The sequence below is a fragment of the Oratosquilla oratoria genome, chromosome 37 (assembly GCF_046742065.1).
Source record: "Oratosquilla oratoria isolate Oo_2021 chromosome 37, ASM4674206v1, whole genome shotgun sequence".
NCBI classification, from domain to species: Eukaryota; Metazoa; Arthropoda; class Malacostraca; order Stomatopoda; family Squillidae; genus Oratosquilla; species Oratosquilla oratoria.
The window spans coordinates 32,837,354-32,865,263 of NC_134813.1; the positions used below are offsets into that span (position 1 = coordinate 32,837,354).

Genomic DNA, 27,910 nt, shown 5'->3' on the forward strand with positions numbered 1-27,910 from the left:
AATAGATTACTAATTATGTAACCATTCAGACAACTATTCATTCATGCAATGCTTTCCACTTTGGGTGGAACTTTTCTTATATTACAACAGCCACCAGGCTACAATGTCCCCTAAGTAACAAAGGGGTTATGGATTACTTGTATGGTTCTGTGAATGAGGAAGAAAATAAAAGATAATCTCTTTCAAACAAAATTAACTTTAAATCTGATGATTCATCAGAGGACTAGCATCTATGTATGAACATATGCATATATGCACATACTTGTGTGAACATACATATTTCTATACATTTATGTATGCTTACATGCAATTACAGTTTGCAAGTTTTCAAGTACATGACCATGCACACATGCATTGTGTACATAAGTGTCTGGACATAAAAACACTGCACATGTGCATCGTAAATCCTTTGTCTCTGTTCTTATTGGTTTGCATATGAAAACATGGTGTACCATTTGAATGCAACACCTGCATTTACTTTTTTTGCTTTTCCACTTCAATTTTGATGATAAGCAATGAGGGTTTAGAGACACGTATCTAACCACCAAACACAACCTGTAAAAGTTTGGGCTATACATAGCTGACTGTTCACTCCTTTACTGCTATCGTGTCTTACACCTCTTCAATGCCCTTCACTCCCATGGACTATTCCATGAACCCCTACTGCTTAAAGAGGTCTGCAGAGACTGATAAACAATAGGAGTACATAATTTAGATCTTAAGTTCCTTTACTTAATGATATGTCTCAGAAGAATTATGTTCAAGACACTGGCAGTCTTTTGTTGTGTTCGTGTAGTCATGACTTCAGCATTACAATCAGAGGGTCATGTCTGACCCATAAGCAGGTCATGACTGAGCTTGGCAGAAGCCTCTGTATTTTGTATATACATGACTAGATTCTTTGCAAACTCACCTGTCCTCTTCACCTTCACACTCTTGATGCTCCATTGCCTTGCCTAGGTTTTGCGTACAAAATAACAACTATTTACATGAGTGTGCGCACACAATAGCACAACCCAATGTTTGGCTTATCATGGTAATTATACAATTCCCGCTTTGAGAGGGACTTGCTTTAGTCCCATTTTCTTTGGCACCGTATGTATCATCCACAACTAATTTGGATGCACACCATAAAGCCACTATTAAACTGCAAACAAGTGACTTCCTTTCTTTTTTCTTTTTTCTTTTTTTTAACATTTCTAACATTTGAGAATCTTCATTCCCTCTTGGTATCTATAAAAACCAATTTTTTATCAAACTATTCTGCTGTTGAAAGGAAGTCTTCATGTCGCAGAAAATCATCTAAGACTTGCACCGTGCTGGCCTAAATGCTTTGCCTCTACTTCCTGCACATTAATTTACTCTCAACAAATGAGATCTAGTGCTCTTATTTCTTTCTTTTTTAATAAACTAATATCAAATGCACTGCAAGACCCATAGTCACCTCATGCAGTGAAAAATTTACAAATATACAATACTTAAGGTCCCCAGTACATTACAAAATATGTACCCATTCATAACAATGTAACGGATACTAACTGCGATACAGTAATACCACATGGCCTTCATTACATTGCAATACATATTAACACCTATCATACTACAAAAATTGTGACCATGCCTTTTAATATACTACCTATGGCCATATAATACATAAAAAAACGTGGCCATACATTACACTCTACTACCCCTGGCCACTCTAAAAGGCTGCAGTACCTATGGCCAGATAATACACTCTAACACTCGGTCACAACGTACAATAATGTGCCATATCCACACAGTATATTGTAGTATATCGGGATACCCTAAATTCACTGACAACATAATTATAAACAAGCATTTCCTATGTGAGCACTTCTCAACTCGTAACAAACCATCATGCACAGGCAAGACAGCCAGCAAGGTCAGCACTGGAGCCAATGGAGCTGGCCCAACGTTGCCTGGATCTCTCGTTTAGAGGCAAAACCATATTTGGCCAACATGGAGGCATGATTTGGAGGGAATGGGAAATCTTAAAATTACAACATAAAGAACAAATAAATTATATAAATTATACTATGACCACTTTAAAATATACCTTGAAGTTACACAAAATCAAATGAGAGAAACTGTGTTTAACTTTGTTATATATAAGAATCCTGTACTAATGAAGTTGTACATACATGTTCTGGCTGCTATACAAGAGATTACCCAGACTTACTACCACTAACATTACTCTCTAGTGTATTCTATACTTGGAAGAGCCAAACACTCACGACATATGGTACAAGAGAAGATGGCCGTGGTTGTGCCATAGCTGAGAGCGGCAAACTTAATAGTACCACTATAGGGATGGAAGGTCTACAGCTGCTCTCCACGGTTTGGCTTGGCTAAGGCGCTACAAATAACATTCCAGCTCTTCCCATCACTCAAAAGAAGCAGCAGCATTACATACAACAGATAGCTGCTCCGATTAATTATTTTACGTTTGGCATCAAAATACTGAAGTATTGGAAGCATCAAATTACCCAATTTTATCACGGAAATTCTAAGTTTCCTTATAAATCAATTGCAATCTAATGTCTTCTCCTTCCCTACATTAATCTATGCAACCTAACCATGCTAAGTTTTCAAAGGTAACTGGAAGAAATTGGGTGGAGGGGTTCTAAGCTCTTGCAGCTGCTCGTGTTATGGTTTTTAAAACATTAAAAACAGATGGTAGTGAACAATATCATTTGTTCTTGTGGGTAAGGTTTTTGAGACTCATTAAAAGGAAATGGTAGTGTATGATGTCCTTAGCTGTATCATTCACCTCCTTTCTCATCCCATTGTTTCCCTCCAGCTACACTCTTTCATGGGCGGGATTATATAGTATACAGTTGAAGAAAAACATTTCAGTAGCTCAGAGTATACCTGCTTCTCTTTGGCTCATTTAAAGCTGTCTGATTAAATCAATACAAAGATAACTATGTAAATAGCATAAAAGCTATCAGTTGAGCACTTCCACAGTGAAAAAATAATAAATAAACTACAGAAAAGGGGGGGGGGGGCTAGTGGACTGATTTATCTAAATACTGGAGAATGACTTTAGAATTCAGTTTGGCACATGTGCTGGAAGAATATATATAATGGACAAATACTGTCATTTCATCTTCTAATTCAAGTAGATGTGCCAATGACACTTTCACAGTATCAATTGAAATATTTGTGCAAGATGGCATCAATAATTAAGAAACTTTTTTTTTTCTTTTTCATCAAAAACACACCCCCATCAAAAGACAAGTTTGGAATGCAAAAGGTACCATCAATAATCCATTGATTTGGGATATCAAATGCAACATAAGGCATTCTTTTTGCTCATCCTACTAATGAGACCACATTTGAAAGGATACTATGTTATCTCACCTACTTCCATACTTACCAAAAATCTTGTGCTCCAAAATAAAGTACTATACAAAATAAAAGCTGCCTTACTTCAATAAACCAGCAGGCACAATAACATCACACAATCCACATTCACTCAAAACAAACCTTAAAAAACCAATACACACAAGCAAAAAACTAAAAATATAAAACATGCTCATATATATACTGTAATTACCTAATTGTACTGTACAGGATGTGGAATGGATAAGGAATGGTCAATCATTTGGTCAAGTGATGGGGAAAAACCATCTACAACTGTTGGGAATTTGTGTGGAATAACTATGCCTCACTGCATTGCCTTTGATCCAAGCAGTGTGGCAATGAACAAAGTGACCCTTCATCCCCTAGGTGTTGAAAAGAGAGGGGTGGTTGAATGGGTTTCATTTGTTTATGATGCAGGTGTGTTAGTTGTCAGTCCGTAGCCCCTGGTCCCTCTTACAGAAAACCTTTGGACTACAGGTAACCAGCAACAGCCTCTAGGCAAGACTCAAGGAAGGTATATTGTGTTGTTGTTTGGGGATTGTTAGTGTGTAGTATGAGAAGTTCTGCAACCTCTGTGGTGGTTGAATAATTTTAATGATGGATGGTGTCCAGAGCATAAGATATTTTTTTTTCTGTGGGGCTCAAGTCTAGGGATTATTGTTTAAGTATTGAGTTTGATGGTCTATCTTGAAGGTGCTGTTTAGTAATCTGAGTATGTGTTTTTGTGTGGATACATTGTGTGGTACAGGTGGTAGTTTGTTATAGATGTTTGTGTAGTATGATGCAGGTGTAGTCTTTTGTATTTACTTAGTTGTATTTACCTAGTTGTATTATACAGGAAGAGAGCTATGCTCATAGTGACCCGTCTTTGTATCTTTCAACATACAAGTTTGTTCTTAAATTCTTGTATAGTTTTTTGCACACACTGTTGCCTCATCCAATTTGTTCCAGATATCCACCAGTCTGTGTGGGAAACTATTCTTTTTTCAGATCTCTTCTATAACTATCTTTTTTGGGGTTTCTTTTCATGTCTTCTTGTGTTCTGTTGGTGGTGCTTCTGAAATGCAGTGTATTTACCTAGTTGTATTTACCTAGTTGTAATATACAGGAGGGGAGCTACGCTCGTGGTGACCCGTCTTTGTATCTCTCCACATCAAGTTTTATCTTAAAATCTTGTATAGTGTTAGCACATACTGTTTTGTTGTCTAATTTGTTCCATATATTTATCACTCTGTGTGGGAAACTGTTCCTTTTCAAGTTTTTTCTATAACTATCCTTTTTCAATTTTTTTCCGTGTCCTCTTGTTTTACCATTGTCCCACATTAATAGGTCGTTCCTGTCTAAAACTTCCATTCCTTTCATTATTCTGTAGATAGTTAGCAAATCTCCTCTTTCTCTTCTTTGTTCCAGAGTTGGTAGGTTCAATTTGGATAGTCTTTGCTCATATGTTAGTTCGGCGAGTGTCGGTGCTAGTTTTGTTGTCGCTCTTTGTAATCTTTCTAGTTTCTTAATATTCTTTTTGGTACTGGGTGTCCAAAGTGATGCTGCGTACTCAAGTTTTGGTCTTATTAGTGTAGTAAGTATTTTCCTTATCATTTCTTCGTCCATATAGGTAAATGCCACTTTGATTGCTCTCAATAAGTTGTAGGTTTCTCCGAACATCTTGTTTATATGCTTATCTGGTTTCAAGTCCTTTCCAATCATCACTCCAAGATCTTTTTCATAGTTTGTTTTATTTATTTTTTCTTCCCCAACTCTGTAATCTTTTGATATTCTATTTTCACTCTTTCCAAATTCCATTATGCTGCATTTCTTAATATTGAATTTTACTTCCCACTTTTGAGTCCAATTCCATATTGTGTCCAGATCTTGTTGCAATGAGTTGCAGTGTGAAGGGTGTGTGGTGTTTACAGTTCTAGTGTATAGTTGTTCCCATCATTTTCATGAGGAGGATTTTGGTTTCCGTGTGCAGATGTCCAATATGGATGGTTTTGGTGAGTGTGTGCTCTGAAGTGGCTGGTCCTGCTGAGGATGTGCTGTCTTGCTGCACTGCTTCTGACCCAGGCAGTGGGCAGGGGACTGGGATGACCCTTTATCCCCTTATAAGGGGGAAGAAGCCTAATGGTATATAGATACATAGATAATTCATATCTCCCCTTTTGTGTGATTAGTGTAGATAATTGAGTAGGATACTGCCAATTATTTTTCAGTTGAATTTAGTCAGATGTGTCTGTTAATTATGATGTGAAATATGAGTGAATTTAAGAGTTCTTCCATAAAGTTGTGTGCCAGTCATTTTCATGTAATGTTATGTAGGAAGGATTTGGTTTCTGAAAGCAGATGTTCAATTGGTGCTCCTTTAATGCAGCCAATTATAATTCTTAAAGCTCTTCTTTGTGTTGCTTGTAGGCTGTCTTTGTTTTCTTAATTGTAGGATACCATGCTATGTATGCATAGTGTAGTTTTTATTATTTCATTATATACAGTGATTAGTGTTTCTGTTAAGCAAGAAAAGGAGATAGCAGGAGACAAGGGTAGTGGAGAGTGACTGTATAAAGGATATCATTATGCAAGGGAGGGGCAGGGGATGGAGGGGTAGGGGGTGTTTATATGTGAATGATATTTTGATGCAGCCCGAAGGGATTTCTCACTGTCTTCTCCTTTTCTGCATGAGGGGACTGAGAGGGAGGGGTCACCAATTAAGTCAAATGGCCTTGCTATGGGTATACTCTATCTTGCTACATTGCTTCTGATCCAGGGCAATGGGCAGGATACAGGGATGACCTGTAATCCATGAGGAGCTAAGATGAGAGGGAGGAACGGGTGGTGGATGGAAGTGGAATGGGCGGGAATAGGTACATGCCTTTGACTTGGCTACCTCCCTTATAAGGGGGAAAAAGCTCTTGGTATGTAGATGGATAGATTAGTGTTTCTACTGTCAATATGTTGTGCCTGCAACTGCTCTAAGTATATTCAGTTTCTTATTTGTTTTCATTATGAATCAAAACAAAGAAGAAAAAATATGGAATGTTTAAAGTCTGAATTACTCCTAAAGAATTCATGTAGGTATAAACACACATATAAATGCAGAGGAACAAACGATGGGTACATGCACATAATAGCCCTGTTGGAAAGCAATCACTAATATCATCCCTAGCCATACAACTCCAAAGCCCATCAACACCCTACCTCCATCTGGAGGTACATTCCTGAGGGGCTGGCATTCAGTCTACATACCAGACCCAAGACCTCTTCCTCTTTCTATCAACTTCCATTATTTTGGCACCAATTTTACATATAAGGAGAGTTGACATCAACTGATCACTTCCTCCTCCTCCTTCGATCAACTGGTGACCTAGAAACAGCCCCACATTCTAACATTGGCAACAATCCATTCCTTTCTAGAGAACTCTGTGCAAGAACCCAAGGGCTCTAGCTGGCTGGTGAGGCTGGTTTTCAGGTAGAAGAATTTGAACCAACAAGTGACTGCCTACCAACAGACAAACAAAAAATTACAAAATAAATTGTAAGTAAAAACTGTACAAATAAAGATACACATTACTACATTCATACACTTACATCCACCTAAAATAAATAATATAATAATCCCATGCATTTACATGACCTTATTTATTTTCTTCATTTTTTTTTTCTTCAGTAAAATTGCCCATAGTTCAATAACCGATTTTGTCACTCCATCTCGCCTGCAATAAGCTCAGAAAAAATCCTGAGCTACAATACCTTACAATTTAGTCTTAAATTTGCTGAGAAATTCATGGCATGGACTTTCCAGCTCTGTATGAAGATATGCAAATTTTACTTTTATTGTGGACCTAATGAAGCTATGCTACTCTCCTTTTGAACTTAAATTTGACTTTTCTGCTTTTGCAAATATATATATATATATATATAGCATCATTCTCTGCTTCTGCATGAGAAATCCAATATTTTTGTAAAAATTTTGATTGTGTGGGGCTCTGCCATAGAAACATCCGACTCGTACAGTCGAACATAGTAATGTTTACAAGAAAGAAAGCACCGTGGAAGTATTTTAACATGAAGCTTGCGTACATCACTGCACATATTTTATACTGGGAAATCCTCTAGATACTCGGGTCTCACATACATAAAAAAAAAAGTATTTAGATTACAAATAAGTGATGGGATTTGTACTGGAGGACTCCCTGGTATGCATGCAGACCTTATATATGCCTCCAGCCCTCCAGTCCACTTATTGCAATAACAACGATGGTCTTGGACTTTCGCCTATGCTTTATAACACCCCTGTGTCCCCACAATAAACCCAGCAAAATAGAAAAAAGCCTATTAGGGCCCCTCAGTGAAACATGTTCACTTGTGTTTTCGAAGTACCCATCACAATGGGCCGAGCACTTCCTTCCAGCAAACTGCTGCAAACAAGTTAAACAGAAGAGATGGGTAGGAATGCACCTGAATGTGTTGATCAAACTGCAAGGCTATCACTTGCACCTTCACCTCTCCCACTTTAAACCACTTCAACATAGTGATAACCTTTATGGATTTTGTTCTGGCTAGATCCTGCCAATTCTGTGCTACTGACAGAGCAAACTCTAGTCTGAATCGATTCTTCCATTTAAGTCGCTCTTCCAGGAGACTCAAAGCCACTGGATTAGACCGTAAGTCACTCAAGGAAGAAATACTGTGTTGTTGTCTTGGTGGAGCCGAGTAAGATGAAGTGTTCAGTGTTTTCTGTGAGATGGTTGCATCTAGGACAGTGGTCTTAATGCTGGATGGTGACCTAAATGCAGTCATACAAATATGGTCCTTACTTCTCTTGGGAGGGATTTTTCTGTGGGTATTAATGGCTGGAGGGATTTGACGGAGAAGGTCATTTAGTGGTCAATCTTGTAGTGCTTGTTTGGTGATTGAGTGTGAATGTCTTTTTGTATAGATGTGTTGTGTGGTAATTGTGGAAGGCTGTTGTACATGTTTGAGTAGTATGCTGCTGATGTAGGGTTTTTGTTGTGTTCAATTGGTTTGTTGTGCTTGTGTGATGTAATGAGATGAGTAATTAGGATTGAGTACTCTTGCATAGAACTGTGTTCCTATCATCTTTGTGTGATATTCTGAGGGGATTTTGCTTTCTGTGTGTGAGTGTACTTTTAGGGTAGTTTTGATAGATCTCAATATGTTAATATGTATAGTTTGCAAGTGTCTATGTTTTTCTAATTATTGGGTATCATGTTGTAGAAGCATAGTTGTGATCAATTTTTAAGAACTGTTTACAATGTGATTAGTTCCATTCTACTATCCAAAGCAGAGTGAAGGAACTCTTACAGTGAGACTCTTCAGACTAAAGTTCACTTCTTCAGCTTCATAAAATCGCCCATTTGTAGCCCAAACAAAATTCATAATTTCAGAGATCAAATCAACGTGTTGAAGGGGTTTAAAGGAACTGTTTCCCTTACCAATGCAACTCTGGATGATCACACCACAATTTTGTTGCTCAGTACCTTGCTCATAACAGCCACAGCAGATGGGGAGGTGTGGTCATGGTGGAAGAGATGTACAGAAACCTCTACTGCGAGATTTGTGCACAATGGGCGGGATATGCATGAGTTGCGTCATGCAGTTTCGTACGTAGCAAAAAAGACACACGGACCATTCTACAGAGTTTCATGGGCAACAGGGTACAGCAGCACCATGTGTTCAGCACCCTTGATGGGTAGGCGGGTTATGCTGTGGTGCTGAACCATGTGCGGCACTGATGGAAAGGGCTTGGAACTGCGTCCCAGAGTGTAGTAACCTGTGGTGCAGTCGAAGTGGATCCTCAGGTGCATAAATCCTCGAGCAGACCTGAAAAGTTACGAAAAGAATATACCGTAAATTGTGATGTACACATTAAACATCGACCTCCTCTTTTTCTTTTTTTTTTCACTCAAAATTCTAGTTTAGGCCTACACCTATCTTACAAATTGGCCTCAAAATATTGTACCAAAACATCAACACCAACTGGAGGCATATGCTGGAGGCACACACTGCTCCACCAACATACATACATACATATACCAAGGCTTTTCCCCCTTACAAGGGAGGTAGCCAAAAAGGAAAAGGCATAAAATCATTCCCACCCATTCCATCCCTAAATACACTCCACACCCCTCCACCCTCTCCCTTATCTTAGCACCTCCTGGATGACGGGTCATCCCTGCACCTTGTCCACTACCCTGGGTTAGAAGCAGTGTCACAAGACACAGCACATCCACAGCAAGGCCGCTTCATTAAATCGGCGACCCCCCCTCTCCGTCCCCCCATGCATAAAAGGAGAAGACGGGGAGAAATCCCTTCGGGCTGCGTAAATTTTGCTCACACATACTACCTCACCCCCCCACCTATTCCACCTCATGCATCACAACATCATCCATATACAACCATTCTCCATTCACCCCTATCTTCTGTCCTCTTCCGTCCTTCCTCAACAGACATTCCCCTCTTCCCCAAAGCCCCCTTCACCCCATCCATCCACCTCATCCTAGGACGTCCCCTCATGTTCACTCCCTCCACATCTGCCTTCCATACCTCTTTTACTAGTCTTTCTTCACTCATTCTTTCCATGTGTCCAAACCATCCCAATATTCTTTCATCAACCCTATCTCCCAACTCCCTTTCCACCCCCGTTCTTCTCCTCACCTCCTCATTTCTCACTCTATCTAGCCTAGTAACCCCCATCATACTTCTCAGACACCTCATCTCAAACACATTCAAACTCCTTCTCTCTTCCTCTCTTATGTTCCATGTTTCTGCCCCATACAGTGCTGTTGGCACAATCACTCCTTCATATAGTCTCCTCTTAGCATCCATTCCCAAATGTCTATTCCTCATTACACTTTTTAATCCACCAAGGCATTTACTCGCTTCTCTCAATCTACATTCTACCTCCACCTTCACTCCACCTTTTCCTGCCACATTTGCACCCAAGTATCTAAAACTATCCACTTCCTCCAGTCGCTCTCCCTTAATGCTCACTTCCAGTCTACTGCCACTTTCACCCCTTGTACATCTCATCACCTTACTTTTACCCACATTAATCTTTAGCTTACTTCTATCACATATTCTTCCAAACTCTGTCACCAACTTCCTCAATCCCTCCTCCGATCCTGCCACAAACACAGTGTCGTCAGCAAACAACAGCTGGCTCACCTCCCACTTTTCTCCATTTTCTTTAACCATCTCCAATCCCTGACCCACTACCCTTGCATTTACCTCTCGCACTACCCCATCCATGTATAAGTTGAACAGCCAGGGCGACATAATGCATCCTTGACGAAGTCCCACCTTTACCTAGAACCACTCACTCTCTCCATTTCTAATCCTGACACAAGCTCTACTACTCTCATAAAAACTCTTGACAGCTCCTAGAAGCTTTCCTCCTATCCCATATATCTGCATAACCTCCCACAGTGCCTTTCTGTCTACCCTATCGTAAGCCTTTTCCAGATCCATAAAAGCCCAAAAAACATCCTTCCCCTTTCCTATAGCTTTCTCACATATCTGTCTTACCACAAAGATCTGATCTACACAACCTCTACCCATTCTAAATCCACACTGTTCCTCACCAATTACTCCCTCTCTTCCTCTCCTAATCCTCTCAATCAAGATCCTCCCATAAGCCTTCCCAACTACACTTAACAAGCTAATCCCTCTGAAACTACTACATTCACACTTGTCCCCCTTTCCCTTGTAAAGTGGAACTATACAGGCACTCCTCCAGTCCTCTGGTACTCTACCCTCTCTCCAGCAAACATTAAATAATCTCACCAGCCAGTCCACCATCACTGTACCTCCTTTTTTTAGACATTCTGCATGGCATCCATCCAGACCAGGTGCCTTACCTGCTTTCATCATCTTAACAACTGCCTTCACTTCATCCTTCCTTAATTCTCCTCCATTTTCCTCACTCATCACAGTCATTTTCTTAGCATTTCCCACTGCATCTATCTTTCCCTCCCTATCCTCCTTCCTAAAATATTCTGCCCATCTTCCCCTTACTGCCTTCTCTTCCATTATCATCTCTCCATCTGCACCTTTTACCTTTTCTTCTCTACTTGATTCACCTCCTCTTCCTCTCTTAATTTCTTTCCAAAACATCTTTTTATTACTTTCAAAATTTTCTGTCATACTCTTAGCCCATTTCACATCTGCTCTCCTCTTTGCCTACTTTACCTTTTGCTTTACTTCTCTCTTTACTCCACCAACACAATGAAAAATTACTAAAAGAATGTACCATAAATTGTAATGTACACGTTAAATGGGTGGGAGTGGTTTTTATGCCTTTGTTTTTTGGCTACCTCCCTTATAAGGGGGAAAAAACCCTTTGGTGTATGTATGTAGGTACACTTTACAAGTCGCCCTCCTTATTTTTTTGTTCAAAATTCTAGTTTAGGCTTACACCTATCTTATAAATTGGCCTCAAACTATTGTATCAAAACATCAACACCAACTGAGGGGGCACACTGCTCCACTCACAAAATGATACCAATCTCTACAGTACCTCCAAGCAAGCAAGCCCCCATGCAGACACCATTACCAATCAAAACGGCTATCACCAGAATTGGTCAAACTTACAACAGCCACAAAATCTGTGAGCATACCCTTGTCTTCCGCATAGAGGGTTGTCTCTTATGAAAATAAATGTGTGTTTGGTATCAATAACCTATTACTGCCATCATGTGTTGACTAGCAAGACACAAACTGCCGCCCATCTCGCCTTTTCACATCCATCCTTGCTTGTTCAGTCACTATGTTCCCAGTTTCACATTCCTTATTTTCTACTTTTACACAACCTTCATACCCTTAATAAAAGCTCTTTACTGCTTCTAAATTTTTTCCCAAGCAAATAAAAGACATTTCTAATGGAAAATCCAGTTGCCTTCAAGCATACATCTAAAATATCTTGGTTTCAATATCTTTACTGGATGTGCACTGTGCACAAAGTTATCATTAATGGAAAAAATAAAAGATATAAGATAGAGGAAAGAGGAAATATTCATAATCTTTTATTGATATATAAACCAAAGGCCTTGCTGTGGATGTGCTGTGTCTTGTGATACTGCTTCTGACCCAGGGTAGTGGGCAAGATGCAGGGATGACCTGTCATCCAGGAGGAGCCAAGATAAGAGGGAGGGAAGGGGGTGGATGGGAGTGGAGTATGTGGAGATGGAATGGGTGGGAGTGGATTTTATGCCTTTGTTATTTTTTTGGCTACCTCCCTTGGTCATCCAGGAGGTGCCCAGATAAGAGGGAGGGTAGAGGGTGGAGGGGAGTGGAATGTATTGGGGATGGAATGGGTGGGAATGGTTTTTATGCCTTTGTTTTTTGGATACCTCCCTTGTAAGGGGGAAAAAGCCTTTGGTATAAATATGTACCTCCCTTGGAGTATGTAGGGGATGAAATGGGTGGGAAAGGTTTATATGCCTTTGTCTTTTGGCTACCTCCCATGTATGAGGAAAAAAGCCTTTGATATATGTATGTATGTACCTCCCTTGTAAGGGGGAAAAGCCTTTGGTATATGTATATACCTCCCTTGGAGTATGTAGGGGATGAAATGGGTGGTAAAGGTTTCTATGCCTTTGTCTTTTGGCTACCTCCCATTTATGGGGGAAAAAGAAGCCTTTGATATATGTATGTACCTCCCTTGTAAGGGAGAAAAAGCAATTGGTATATGTATGTATGTATAAACCAAAGGTTCTCATTCTTACTTCAGGGATAGGGAGTACTCGTGTCGAGCTGTGTCAATGGTGCGCACCAAATAGCTCCCTTCCGTTTGGCTTCTAAGTGTTGATTCAGCCTCTGTGCGACTTATTACACCATGGTACCACCTGTGGAAAAAAAAATGACTCATTACCATTTGCAGGGCTATAGCCATATTAACCTACCACTAATTACAAAACAATGGTGGCAAGGAGCCTACACCAGGCGTCACTGAGTTGTTGTGGCCAAGCCCATCACCTTTGCCCTATGCACTTGGACTGCTGGGGCAGGTAACAATCACTACTGGGAATCGGAGAGAAGTGCGGGATTTGAACCGACAGGTAAGAAAACATGAGCCCAACACACCTCTGATTGCACCATCAGTTGACATGTGATGATGCTGATGATATGGTTTAACGTCACACGCTCCCCCCTATCGAGAGGCTAGGACGGTGCCCCTCACAGAACGCTTTTGAAGCTGACATGTAATAAAAGATTTTACCACATTTTGACAACTTTGTACATTAAAAGGGATCAATCAGTCAATACACTGCCCCAATTCTTTTTTGCAGGAGACTCACAGAACCCAGGTAATTGGCAAAAATCACTGGGTTGACTCAAAAAAAAAAAGAGAGAGAGAGAGAGGGAGAGAGAGAGAGAGAGAGAGAGAAAGAGAGAGAGAGAGAAAGAGAGAGAGAGAGAGAGAGAGAGAGAGAGAGAGAGAGAGAGAGAGAGAGAGAGAGAGAGAGAGAGAGAGAGAGAGAGAGAGAGAGAGAGAGAGGAGAGACTAACCCAGAGGCCATCTTGTAGCAAAAATAAATAAATAAATAAATAAAATAAATAAATAAATAATATTAAAAAAATAGCTCTTGCTGATCTTGGGGCCATCTTGTAGCAAATAAATAAATAAAAATAATAATAAAAATAATAATAATAATAAATGATAATAATAATTAATAATAATAATATCATCATCATCTCCATCCTAAACCATAGAGCCTCATAGAAGACGATATCAAACTGATTATCTTAATCCTTTTAACTAAATACAGGATCATAACTCACCCTTGCTCATACTTATGTCTAATCCAACTAAAACCTGGTAGAGGATAACAGACTGGTTCATTTAAAACCTTTCAACTCAAAACAGGATCAGAACTTACCCTTGTTTGTGTAGAGGTAAGTTTATGTCAACTTCCTCCCCTTTTGCCGTCATTGCTGCACATCCCAGGTCAAGGGCTAAACTGGACCGGCCTGCACTTCCACCATCACCTGCAAGAAAACCAACAACCTCAACGACCCAAGGTGTTTTTCATTTATTTTTAATCTCGTGCTAAACCAACCTGTATTAACCACTTCAGTACAAGTCAAATTCTCACACACAGCATCGGCTGCCAAACGTACAATTCGTCACACTACTCGCTTTATAAAATAAGTCATTGCTGTATTATTCGTTCTCTTTTACTCTAAGTAATAATAAACACAGAAAATGTGATCAAACAGGTTCCCAGATTTTGGAGGTAACTTATGTACAACTGCAAAAAATATATATAATCAAGATGCCGACACCAGCAACCTCGTGTACCTACTCATGCTTCATGATACCTACGTGGGCATCATTGTACCGAAGTGGTTAAGACGGGCCTCATTAATGCAGTCCATGAAAATATACATACATATACCAAGGCTTTTTCCCCCTTACAAGGGAGGTAGCCAAAAAGGAAAAGGCATAAAATCATTCCCACCCATTCCATCCCTGAATACACTCCACACCCCTCCACCTTCCCTCTTATCTTAGCACCTCCTGGATGACAGGTCATCCCTGCACCTTGTCCACTGCCCTGGGTTAGAAGCAGTGTCGCAAGACACAGCACATCCACAGCAAGGCCGCTTCATTAAATCGGCGACCCCCCATGCATAAAAGGAGAGGATGGGGAGAAATCCCTTCGGGCTGCGTCAAATTTTGCTCACACATACTACCTCACCCCCCATTCCACCTTATGCATCACATCATTCACCCCTGTCTTCTGTCCTCTCCTGTCCTTCCTCAACAGACATTCCCCTTCCCCAAAGCCCCCTTCACCATGAAAATATAATAATAATAATTGCTACTTCCAGTTTCTATCTATACACCTGGGTTTCTTCCCCTTTATAAAGGAGGTTACCAAGTCAAAGGCACACATACACCTACTCCCACCTGTTCCACTCCCACCCACCACCCTTGTTTCTTTCTCATTTTAGCTCCTCATGGATGAAGGGTCATCGCTGTCTCCTGCCCACTGCCCGGGTCAGAAGCAATGTAGCAAGACACAGTAAATCCACAAGGCCATTTCACTTAATTGGTGACCCTCCCCCCCCATGCCTTCATGTGGATAATAGAGAAGACGAGGAGAAATCCCTTCAGGCTGTGTCAAAGTATCATCCATACACCACCTTTCTCCACCCATCCCCATCTCCTGCCTTATCCCTTTCTTGTTCAACAGTCATTCCCATCTTGCTTAAAACCCCTTTCACACCATCTATCCATCACATCCTAGGTCGTCCCCTCAAGCTCACTCCATTCACCTCTGCCTTCCACACCTCTTTTGTTAATCTTTCTTCACTCATTCTTTCACCAGAGGTTATTTAGAGGAAGTAACTAAATAACCTCGAGTTTCACCACATGAAAAACCCACAGACCTACAGCAGCTGGCAACAATCCCTGGGCCCTCTCGCACATCTCTCTGGGATAAAACTTTGGACTGTTGCCTGTGTTGTGTGAGTGTGGAACTGTTTCTATGTCACTGGCTGAAGACTGTAGAAGGGGAGATGTCAGAAACTGTCAGCTCTCCATGTGTGAGATGTAAGAAACATAGCTGATACAGAAGGTTCTTGGGCCAAGTCCAGAGACTGCGTTAGCTCCTCAGGGACCTCATGACGAAGGTGACGGCATTGACAGGTTTTGAAACAAAGGACATCTTTGCTCTCCATCTTGCAGGACCATCACGAGTAAGTACCCGTCATTAGTCCCTCCTTGAGATAAACAACAATACTACCTGAGCTAATAAACACTACATGCAACCCATAAGGAAGAAAACTGCAACCCAATCAAGGATTTGTACTCACTACTACTTGAGCCTTGCAGCTTCAGCCCAAATTTGCGACTTTTAGGAGTCCCTTGGTCGTCACTGCTCTCAGCAGAGGATCTAGTATCCCAATCACTCGATGTAGAGGAGGATGTTCCACTTCTTCCTTCAGGTAACTGTAAATAAGTTGTGAAAAAACAAGCAATTAGTAAGGCATATATATATATATATATATATATATATATATATATATATATATATATATATATATATACATATATATATATATATATGTATATACATACATACATACACATATATATATCTGGCAGCTAGGGTTGATCAAAGAATACCGAGATGATTTGGGTGTATGGAAAGAATGAGGGACAGAAGATTAGCAAAGAGTATGGAAGGCAGAGGTGGATGAAGCAAACTTGAGAGGAAGACCGAGATTGGGATGGATGGATGGATATGGTGAACAGGGCAGAGAAGCAAGAGATAGGTGCATGGAGAGTAGTTGTAAATGGATGATAAATTGATGCAACCTGAAGGGATGATTGATGATGATGATGATAATGATGATGATGATGATTTTATTTATTATTATTATTATTTTTTTTTTTCTGTAATAAAGCAGTGGGGGTAAACCATTTTTGGTTCCCTGCTAAGGAGGTGCTGTGTCTTGCTGCATTGCTTCTGACCAAAGCAGTGGATGGGGGACAGCGATGGTCCTACTTCCACATGGTGTTATGATAGAATGAACAACAATTGGGTGTGGGTTGGGTGTATGTCTTGACTAGCCCACCCTCCTTATATGGGGGAATGGGCCTTTTAGTATCAATATACTTCTTTACCATTACAAGGGAAATAGCCAGGCAAGGCATGCACCCCCTCCCACCCATCCTTATTATTGCTATTACTATTATCACTAGGATGAGGTGGATGGATGGGGAGAAGGGGGCTTTGGGGAAGAGGGGAATGTCTGTTGAGGAAGGACGGGAGAGGACAGAAGACAGGGGTGAATGGAGAATGATTGTATATGGATGATGATGTGATGCATGAGGTGGAATGGGCGGGGGGATAGGTGGGTGAGGTAGTATGTGTGAGCAAAATTTGACGCAGCCCAAAGGGATTTCTCCCCGTCTTCTCCTTTATGCATGGGGGGACGGAGAGGGGGGTCGCCGATTTAATGAAGCGGCCTTGCTGTGGATGTGCTGTGTCTTGCAACACTGCTTCTGGCCCAGGGCAGTGGACATGGTGCAGGGATGACCCGTCATCCAGGAGGTGCTAAGATGAGAGGGAGGGTGGAGGGGTGTGAAGTGTATTCAGGGATGGAATGGGTGGGAATGATTTTATGCCTTTTCCTTTTTGGCTACCTCCCTTGTAAGGGGGAAAAAGCCTTGGTGTATGTATGTATGTATGTATGTATTATCATTACCATTAAACCAGCATGGGGGGACGGAGAGGGGGGGTCGCCGATTTAATGAAGCGGCCTTGCTGTGGATGTGCTGTGTCTTGCGACACTGCTTCTGACCCAGGGCAGTGGACAAGGTGCAGGGATGACCCATCATCCAGGAGGTGCTAAGATGAGAGGGAGGGTGGAGGGGTGTGGAGTGTATTCAGGGATGGAATGGGTGGGAATGATTTTATGCCTTTTCCTTTTTGGCTATCTCCCTTGTAAGGGGGAAAAAGCCTTGGTATATGTATGTATGTACGTATTATAAATCATCTCGTAACAAAAATATAGAGATCCTGAGCCACAGTTCTCTAACACCCTGTATTTAGTTCTCCCATGCATTAGTTACTTATCAACCAAATGTATGGAAATGCCAACTGTAAAATGCTCAGTTGCATAAGTAAATTGACACTGGGGTCCTTTACGAGATTAAACAATCCGTTTTCCCAGGTCTCTCTAATATGAAACCCAAGGCTCCTGGGTTACCAGCTGAATTGGTCCCCAGGTCACTCAAGGAAGAGATATTGTGTTGTTGGTTGGGCAGGACATGTGAGGGACAGTGTAGGACGAAGTATTCTTTGTCTTCTGTGTGGTGATTGGATCTGGAGCAATTTAGATCTGTGTTGATGTTGTTTCACTGTTGGGTGATGATCTAACCGGAATTATGCCAATGTGGTTCTTGCTTGTTATGGGAGGAAGGTTCTTGATTGGGCAAATGTATGGGAGAGTCAGAACCAAGATATTGATTGTTGGATTGCAGAAGTGGTTGAAAAGGTGCAAAAACATTTCATCTCTCACCTGAAGTCGTGCAATGGCAGGATGTGGTGAGGGCTGGAAACCAGCAGGTAAACTCAATCTGGGATTACTTTCACTGGTGGCACCACTGGAAATGGACGAATTGCTGCTGGAAAGACTTGACTTGCTTGTCTTGGCGGCAGCCAATCGCCGCCTCAACTTGGGCATGTCAAAGGGAAGGTCGCTGAAGGGAGCATCTTGCTTTCTGAAGGCTTTGTGTAGACCATACTCAATGCTGATTCCGCTATCGGAGCCAGGCAGGTCACCTTGCTCACGAGGCGGACCTGGCAGCATGTGATGGAAATTCCTGAAGTCGTCCTGAATGTTACGTGGTTTAATGGGAGTCTTCTGTCGCCCTAGACTTGAGGTGAGCTCAGCAAGATCCTGTGGCGAGCTCTTTTGGGACATTGCACCAGTCTCCGAGGAAGGTTCCTGAGACTTGTCCGAGATGGGTGAAAGAATCTGGAACTTGGCAGACTGAATAAGGGACCTGTGTGGAGCAGAGAGGTTTAGCGTTGGACGTGAAAGCAAAGAAGAGTCACTCCCAAGGGAACTCTTGTAGCTGCTGAATGTGGACTCATTACTAGCCGTGCTCTTGCTGCCATCACTCATTGAACTGCGCAGACTCTCGAGACTTGACATCGTGCTGCCTGTGACAACACTGTCGATACTAGAATACTTAACACTCACATTGGGAGGGAAAAACTTGCTCTTGAACCCCCTCTGTGAGCTGTTGTCAAGAAGGACTTCCATGGACACGTTGAGACTGGCGTTACTAATACTGGGAGGGCTGTTTTTGCACAAAGTCTTATCTCGACTTAAGCTCTTCTTGACAGGAAGATTAAGATCTTTCTGCCGTGGGGGACTAAACCAGCTGGAGGGACTTTTGTCAGTAAGAGAGGTCTTTTTGCTAAACTTAACGGGCAAAGGAGCTGTTCCCGGAGGACTCCGGATCTCCAGGGGACGAAGAGAAGGTTTGGGAGCAATGGCTGCCTGTGATTTGCTCAATTTACCCTTGCCATCACCCTTTCTGCCCCCACTTGTCTTTCTATTACGTTCTGCATTTTTGAAGTAGTCATCTTCATTCATGTTAAGTGTATCCAGATCAGCAGAGAGGTCTTTCGTGTTTTGGTCTTCGATGTAATCTTGGAAGTCATCCTCATCGAAAGAATCCGAAGCCCGATTGAGGATTTCATCATCACTCTTGGAGAGACCAATGGGTCGCACACGATGCTCTGCGATGTGATGTGTTGAAACGCTGCGGCACGGTGGTACCTTGGTCTTGACTTTCCCTCGCTCATGCCTACGGCCACGTGGGGTATAAACACCAACCTGTTTAACAACAATGTATATGTATTTTCTGAAATGCCGTAAGGATACAATTGTATCAAACATTCTTATCTTCATTAATTACTCATTTGCATTAACAATCAAACTAAACGGATAAAAACTCATCCCTCCAGAAGTCATTAGTGAAGTTCTAATATATTAAATGATTCACATTAAAATTTTGTAATTGAGCATATTATTTCCATCAATTATTACCGCATTTTTGTTAGTTCAAGGTTCGTAATAATTACCTGAAACTTTGGGTCCGCTGAGGTAGAGGGGATGGGTGCACTGCCCCTCTGCACAGCACCAGAACTGCTTCGGGATTTGCGGCGAAGATTGAGCAGTTGTACGATGGGGTGATTGGCAATGCGATCCAATAAGTCCCCTCCTTCATCCCCTCCACGCTCCACCTGAAACAAAAATATTTCTGTTCAACCCACACACAGGCATTTGTGAGAACATTACCTTACACTGTGATTCTCAATCTAAAAACTACACATGCAATTGTTCATGTATTACTACTATAAGATACACATACATATACCCACACATCAACCAAAAAATATCTCTTCTTTCCCTTCATAAGGGGGTGGCCCTGTCTAGACAAATACCTATTCTTCACCCACTTATCTATTTTATCAATTAGCTCCTTCTGGATGAATGATCATCCCTGCCCAGGTCAGAAGCAATGCAGCACGCCACAGCACCTCCAAAGCAGGACCCAACAACTGAAGCTGGTTTACTACAAATGCTTCATTATATGGTGACCATCCCCCACCCCCTCATCCATCCATTCAAGAAATTATGGAGCATAGAAAAAGAATTCCCTTCAGGCAGCATTAATTCATCCTCCATTCATAACCACTCTCCACTCAAACCTATCCCTTGGTCTCTCCCTTCGCTGCTTGACAGACATTCCTCTAGTACCAAAAGCCTCTTTATATGTGTAGAGATACATACATACATATATCAAAGGCTTTTTCCTCCTTACAAGGGGGATAGTAAAAAAAAAAAGGCATAAAAACCACTCCCACCCATTCCATCCCCACATACTCCACTCCCATCCACCCCCTTCCCTCCCTCTTATCTTGGCTCCTCCTGGATGACAGGTCATTCCTGCATCTTGTCCACTGCCCTGGGTCAGAAGCAGTGTCACAAGGCACAGCACATCCACAGCAAGGCCACTTCATTGTGTATAGATGCACAAATATAAATACATACCAAAGAGCACTTTCCCCCTTCTAAGGTGGTTGGCTTAGTCAAACCATACACACACCCCACACCTATCTAAAATCCATTCACAGACTCCCCACCTTTGCACCTCATGAATGAAGTCATCATATAATAAAACACAGACTTTAGTCAAAAGTTCTTCTCAAGAGACCTATGGAAGAGCCCAAAGAACTATTGTCACCTGCTGTGGGGCTATGGGTTTCCAGTCAGCAAAACCTAGACAAAAATTGATTAATTCAATAGTTATTATCCCTATTCACATCATAAAGTCATAATTCACTGAAATATTTTTCATGCAAAGACAGCAGGAGTCAATGATAACTGCTCGTACATTTTCATATCTGAACAGTTTTGGGTGCTTTCTATCATTGTGTCACACAGTGCTATATATTTACTTGAGTCCCAAGCATATTGTAAATCCAGTGAATGTAAGTGCAATTGATGGTGCACTCAAACATCAATGGAAAGGGAAGGCTCTCGTGAAGAAAGTACAACACGTGGATACACTGTGCGGAGGTTAGGTCATTTTGTGACAAATAAATATAAGTCTGGGGTTGATCAGAATGTCCTATGTTAACATTAAGTACAAAAAAAATATATATATATATATATCTCCAGTGCTGTAGTGCATAGTACACTTGTGAAAATAAAGACAGCAGTGCTTTCAGTGGTACAGTCATTTTCAAGATAAACCCTTCTTCATCTGGCTGGAGTAAAGGTAATGGAAGCGAGTGCTGTCGAACTTAAACATCATCCAGTGTACACTCACTTCCAACAACTACATCCAACCAGGAGGAAGAGAGAGATAACCAACCATTAGAGACATTTTTGGTGAGCAAGGACTGACGAGAATTCCAAGCGGTGTTCTTCACTCCATAAAATCAAGGTGTCAGGAGGGGCACCATCAGCCAACCACCAAACAGAAGCAGCTTTTCCTGAGTATTTGAAGGAGTTGTTCTATGAGATGGGTTACAAGTCAGTGCACATATACAGTGCAAAGAAAATCCAAAATATCTTGGTAAATAAAAATTAATAAATAAATGAAAAAAAATATATATGTAAAAAAAAAGCCTCCATGGGTATTTATTACTGAAGATGAATAATACAATCCTGGCTTTCAGGAAATAAAAGGGTGACTCACCCTTTCATTGCATAGAAACACTGTTGGTCAGATCATCAAACCTAACTTTAAACGAGAGACCAAAAACCCTATTGTCCACTAAGGCAAGGACAATAAACTTGCTGCCTACATGTTATCCTCATAACTGTAAGGCGAGGACAACCAAGGGTTAATTGCACCGATGCTTCCAGCTTTAAATCAAAGAGATATTTACAGAAGAGTCCTGTGTTCCTCATCCCAGATAATGTCTCCAGGAGATCATGAAGTCTTAAGTTTTTTACAAAGGAACTGGAGGTAGTTCTTCTGACTCTAAACAACACCTTCCTTTTACAGCGGCCATCCATCTCTTCAAGACCAACCATAACCCAAAGTCAATGGTCCAGAGTGTAAAGGTAACGGATGACAACCCAAAACTCAGTCATGTAATTCTGACAACACTCACTTGACTGCCTCCACATCATCCTGAAGTCATGTAAGCATCGATACCATAAGATGAAGAAAAATTGTTGAATGACTATGTAACCTGATTATGCACTTAAGTTCAGGTTTTCCAGCCACAATTTCCAATCACAACAGGATGACTCATGGGCACTGTTACTAGTGCAGGAAGTTGGCAATAAGAAATTCATAAAAATGGTGAAGGATGAGTGGATGGAATTCATCAGTGGCCATAACAATGAGCTTTCAGATGCAGATTTGCAGGAACTCGTGAAGTCTGTTAGCAAAGAAGATATGAATGAAGGATAGGTTGAGCCATAAAAAGAAAGGGATGACATTGGACAGTTGAATGAAATCACATACTTCAATCAGAACAAATTCTGTGAAGGTATCACAATTCCATAAGTACAGTAAACACAAATTATAAATCAAATCTATCACTTTACCCTACACACTATTTATCTACAACATGCAATTTTTAACATCTTGTTATACTTCATCACAAACTGTGAGTACCAAACTGACTAAATCTAATACACTTTGATATCTCATGATGTTTAAGAATATTGATAATAATTTCTTCAGCAATACATTTAATTTTCTAACTTACCAGACATATTCTTCAAACCATGTTCTGCAAAAAGCTATATGTGTAAATATCTATACACTATTCTTATCCAACACAATTGCCATTCCTGAGTTCTTAATTTTCACTCTGTATTTTACTGTTATACAGGTATACACTGGCTTGCAGAAGTAGTCTGCATTACCAGCTACAATATGCTAACCCAATATTGATCTTTGACCTATCAAAATGTAGCATATTCCCTTGAAATTACAAAATCATTTGTCAACAGCTGGAATTGTTAAGTCATACTACCCATGAAAGTTATATGAAACAGACTTAACCATATTACAACCAAAGGTTATGATCACAATCATCTGACAATAAGAAGAAAAAATAAATAAAAATTAATAAATAAAAGTTGTGCTGCTACCATAACACTAACCTTGCTATCGAAGGCAGTTTCATAGATTCGTCGTCCTCGGGTGGCCATGGCATTCTGCGCCACGAGGCCACAACTCACACGGCTTGGCAAGTATGCAAGGGCCTGCCACAAGAAGAAAGAATTCAAACATAACTAAAAAATTTCGCAAGTCAGCATTACATTTAGCAATCCAATTGTGATGATCCCCAATAAAGAATAGTAACATTGTTATGCAGCAATGCAATTTCAACACCAATGAATACAGCTTAATGCAAATGGGTGAGGAGAACCGAGATGCATCGGCTACCTACAAAATTGATTATGAAAAATAAAAAAGAAAGAAAAAATCTTAGGATGCTATTTCAGAGAAACCTTGTCAATTCTGCATAGTGCATCTTTTCAGAATTTGAATTTTTCAACAAAGAATACCCCTAAAAGAACCTGCATTTCACAATGAACCTTGTGATTACAATCATCATGTATCTGTGCATAATTCAAATTCACAGCTTTTATTTCACAAAATGACTTCACGAGTACTACTCACCACAGAAGTCAGAGCTACAACTTGTCTAGTCATAATGTCGGCATTTTGGCAGGCTGAGGAAAGACCGACACTCTTAGCTCTCACTGTCTTTTACGCCCATAGATGGTAGCTACCATTTACAGCCTCAGCATCACTTCACCAGCCACCTTCCTATAAACTTGTTCCCTTTTTGTGCCAAATTTACCTGTGGAATATACATAAAATTCAAATGATCACAAGCACACGAAGAGTAATGCAATTAGTAAGTCAGAAATGTTTTCATTACTCCATCATTCAACACTGTTTTAGAAGTGAATGTCACGGAAGAAATAATGTTTGAAAAAAGGATGGAAATCCTTCATTGCACACTAGGAAAACTTAACTGAAAAAATATGGTGTTTCATTTATACTTTGGGCACATTTAGCTAAAGATATAATGCAATGTCATTTACAGTTCTGATTGAAATTAATCAATCAAGGAAGCAATGATTGAAACCTGAAAGTAGAGGTCCAATAAGATGGACATCAGAGAAATTCATCTCCTTGACACATGTCTTTAGACATGTCAATACCCTCACCTCCATCTAGAGATACAACTCTAAGGAGTTGACAGTGTCTCTGGACCAAGCCCAACCCCCCAACCCCCCCCTACTCTCTCTCTCTCTCTCTCTCTATCAGTTTCAAATATCCCCTCCACCTTTTAACAGAAAGAGGTGGTAACAACCAACAAATGTTTCCTTCCTCCTACTACTATAAGCTGTCGACACAAACAATGCTAGACTAATAAAATGTAGAGAAGTCAAATAATTTCTACAGCACAAATCAATGGGAGAGCCCAAGAACCATTGTTAGCCATTATGGGAATGTGGGTTTCAAGTCCGTGAAAACCTAAGCAAAAGTTATTTTCACCATGAATCAATAAAACCATATTCTGAACTGCCCATAGTGAGAAGTCTACACCAGGAGGCACATAGCTCCAGATGAAGCTGTCACCTTTGCCCTATGTGCTTGGACTGCTGGGGCAGGTAACAGTCAATGCTGGGAATCAGCGACATGAGGGATTTAAACCAAAACTAAGTGAATGTGGGACCAACCAGCACACTTCTGATTATGCCACCAGCATATAGAGTGACCTACCAAGACAGTTCAATAAGCAGGCGAAAAAGATTTTGCCTACTCACAACTTGGTGACCACACTACCTGAGACTGCATGACATTATAATCACCATAACATGAAATTAATGAGCAGTTCTAAGACCACTTTGAAAATGGCACCATCTAATCAGTAATAGCATATAGGTAATTTTCCTTTCGGCTAACACAGAAAAGGTAAAAAAAATAAAATAAAATAAAAATCTAATCTGTGGAACTAGAGAAAATCCTTGATTAGCTTCCAAGTTTATACTGCCAAGCTGAATCCAAGGCAAGATACGATAGTTGGATAATATGAGATAGGTTCTCAGGCATATCATTCCTGTTATGTATATTATAATTAAACAAATACAACACAACTACACTCAAGTAACTTGCAAAAGTATTAGCTAAAAACAATATGTCATATCATCTGTGATTCTGAAATATTTTTCTCTGGAAATCTCCATGACAACAGATAGTGTTTACAATCCTGGTTAAAATTAACAAATAAAACTTTTATGTCTCACCAGTTCACTTCAAAAATAGGAAAATAATGTTGTCCTGTCACAAATAAGAGAAGACATTAAGACTGCCTGACTGGTTACAATTGCTACAATTGATGTATGGTCAAAACAGCACAACAGTCTAAAATTACTATATTGTGAATATAGTATAGTTCATATAATCTTTTCTTTCATTCCTCTTATAGATGTGTCAGAACTGCTATATTCTTTCATAAGTAAACTATGTGCTATAGATGCTTACTTTAGTAATGTATACCTTAGTAAAAGTAAGATATAAGAGAGCTTAAAGCTCATTAAATGTGCCTCTTCTCAATTGTCTTTCAGTCTCATACTGGTCACATCTATCCTTAAATATATTAACACCTGTGCTACTGATTACATACTCTCTGAGGCCATTCCACTTATTCACTACTCTTGAGCTTTAAAACAAATTTCTCTTTACTGTCCTGTGGCGCAGTAATGTGCACAGACACTGCAAGGGGCAGGTGCTTTGGGCTGGAAATTGGGCACTTCACTCTCTTATTCGTATTTGGCAACTATCCGGCAGGGTACAACACCATTTTCCACATTATAATTTCTGAATGGTAAGAAAATGGAAAAAGCCTGTGAGAAATCAGTTTTCATTCATTTTTATATATTTTAGTGAAGGGCACTTTTGGGGCACAAGGCAAAGGGGCAGGTGCTCGGGCACCCCCAGCACCCCCCCGTCTGCACGGGCCTGCTGTGGCGTGGTTTCATTAATTTGAGGCTATGACCTCTTGTTTCTGGGTGGCAGGCTCCGGAAGCCAACAGTAAATAATCTTCACCCCCAACCTTATCCAAACCTTTCAGGATTTTGAATGTTTCAATCATGACCCCTCGGATCCTTCATTCTCTAAGTGTGGTGAGTCCCAATCTAGCTAATCCTTCCTCACATGGACAATATTTTAATTCTGAAACATGTTTGGCGGCCCTTCACTGTACCTGTTCCAGCTTCGTGTCACCTCTCATATACGGAGACCACACCTGTATACAGTACTCAAGACAGAGCCTTACCATTGACTTAAATAATATATAGAGACATTAGCAAATCCACATCAAGATTCAATACAATTATTGATATTTGAGGTGAATGCAGTTCAATTTAGTTAATATGTTGTAATATACACCAATATTGTTACTGATTATAATTTTTCCTTACAGTAAGATTATGTTCTTTGGACATAGTAAATTTAATAATATTTGAGATAGACAGGTCATAGGGTTCAATTTAGCTTGGTTTTATCAAATTTGTTGTTGCTTTATAAAAAAATATGAGAACATCATAGTATTGTGCATCTCTTTGTAATGGTAGTGAAAGCTGTGTCATCATTATCATGTTTGTTTTGCACCTTTATACATCAACATGAGGAATGAACTTCACATGATATTGTCAATTTGGCTCTAAATTAAAAAAGAATGAATACAGGCAATGAAGTAAATGTAAAAAAGTCGACATTTGATGGTATATGCTTTACTAAGCTTCCAAACATCTAAAAGTTTCCTACATCTTATAATTCTCAAAAACACTAAGTTTGATTTTGTGAAGGGCAGTAGTTTTGTAAACATATAATGATATAATCAAAATCACCTTCATTTTGGAGTCTCACGGAGTTGGTTGTCTACACTTTACTTAACATGGTTTACTTACAAAATTAACGTCACTTAAAGAGTAAGGTAAAGAAAAGACACATCATTAAATACCTCAAAAATAAATAGTGCATCACCTGATACTGTCAGATGGATCATCACCACCACACTTCATTCCTCTGTGAAACACCATTCATATTCGCTCTATTAAAAATTCGGCACTAATGAGTACTTCACTTTCCTGCATCAGTAAAATAATACCTGAACAGCTGTGTTTTGCCATGATGAGGTCAGGAAATGAGGCTGGACGGCATTTTGTTAGGACTGAAGGCAACACAGCTGTTCACGAGAGTACGCATGTGCAAAGCTTGTTTACGCATTGATGCTGGGTGCATCCGATTCTTTGTAAATGTACTTTTCATTGTACACATATATTTTTTCATGTCGAAAAGTTATTATATCATATTTTACAACAAACTTCTCAACATTATGTCATTGTTTGTCTTAGTAATTTATTAAGGCTAAAATAGAGTATCGGTATTTCTGGAATTTCCACGAGCAGCAAATCCCGTGTGTC

The 27,910-nt window shown here is 40.3% G+C and overlaps 1 protein-coding gene across 7 annotated transcripts; it reads right to left on the bottom strand.

Annotated features, from left to right (window-relative positions):
• Nucleotides 1–178: 178 nt before the first annotated feature.
• On the bottom strand, nt 179–27,910 carry LOC143019630 (uncharacterized). 7 transcript variants are annotated; one of them, XM_076175443.1, is made up of 10 exons: nt 27,595–27,910; nt 24,520–26,302; nt 24,089–24,272; nt 23,566–23,667; nt 20,013–20,174; nt 18,436–19,764; nt 16,222–16,357; nt 14,280–14,388; nt 13,125–13,244; nt 179–9,222 (listed from the first exon to the last, which is right to left on the bottom strand). In XM_076175443.1, exons 3-10 carry the CDS (start codon nt 24,119–24,121, stop codon nt 9,033–9,035), a joined length of 2,181 nt encoding a protein of 726 aa, XP_076031558.1. In that variant the 5' UTR covers nt 24,122–24,272; nt 24,520–26,302; nt 27,595–27,910; the 3' UTR covers nt 179–9,032. The 7 variants fall into 7 exon arrangements, with proteins under 7 accessions (XP_076031558.1, XP_076031556.1, XP_076031554.1 ...); XM_076175441.1 differs by having other exon boundaries at nt 27,471–27,910; XM_076175439.1 differs by having other exon boundaries at nt 27,448–27,910.

Excerpts from the sequence above, each read along its gene's own strand:
- LOC143019630 (XM_076175442.1), bottom strand. The coding sequence starts at position 24,121 with ATGACTAGACAAGTTGTAGCTCTGACTTCTGTG. Across the intron at positions 19,765-20,012 it reads CAGCGGACCCAAAGTTTCAG|GTTGGTGTTTATACCCCACG; the intron begins GTAATTATTACG and ends GTTGTTAAACAG. Across the intron at positions 13,245-14,279 it reads TTACCTCTACACAAACAAGG|GTGGTACCATGGTGTAATAA; the intron begins GTAAGTTCTGAT and ends TTTTTTCCACAG.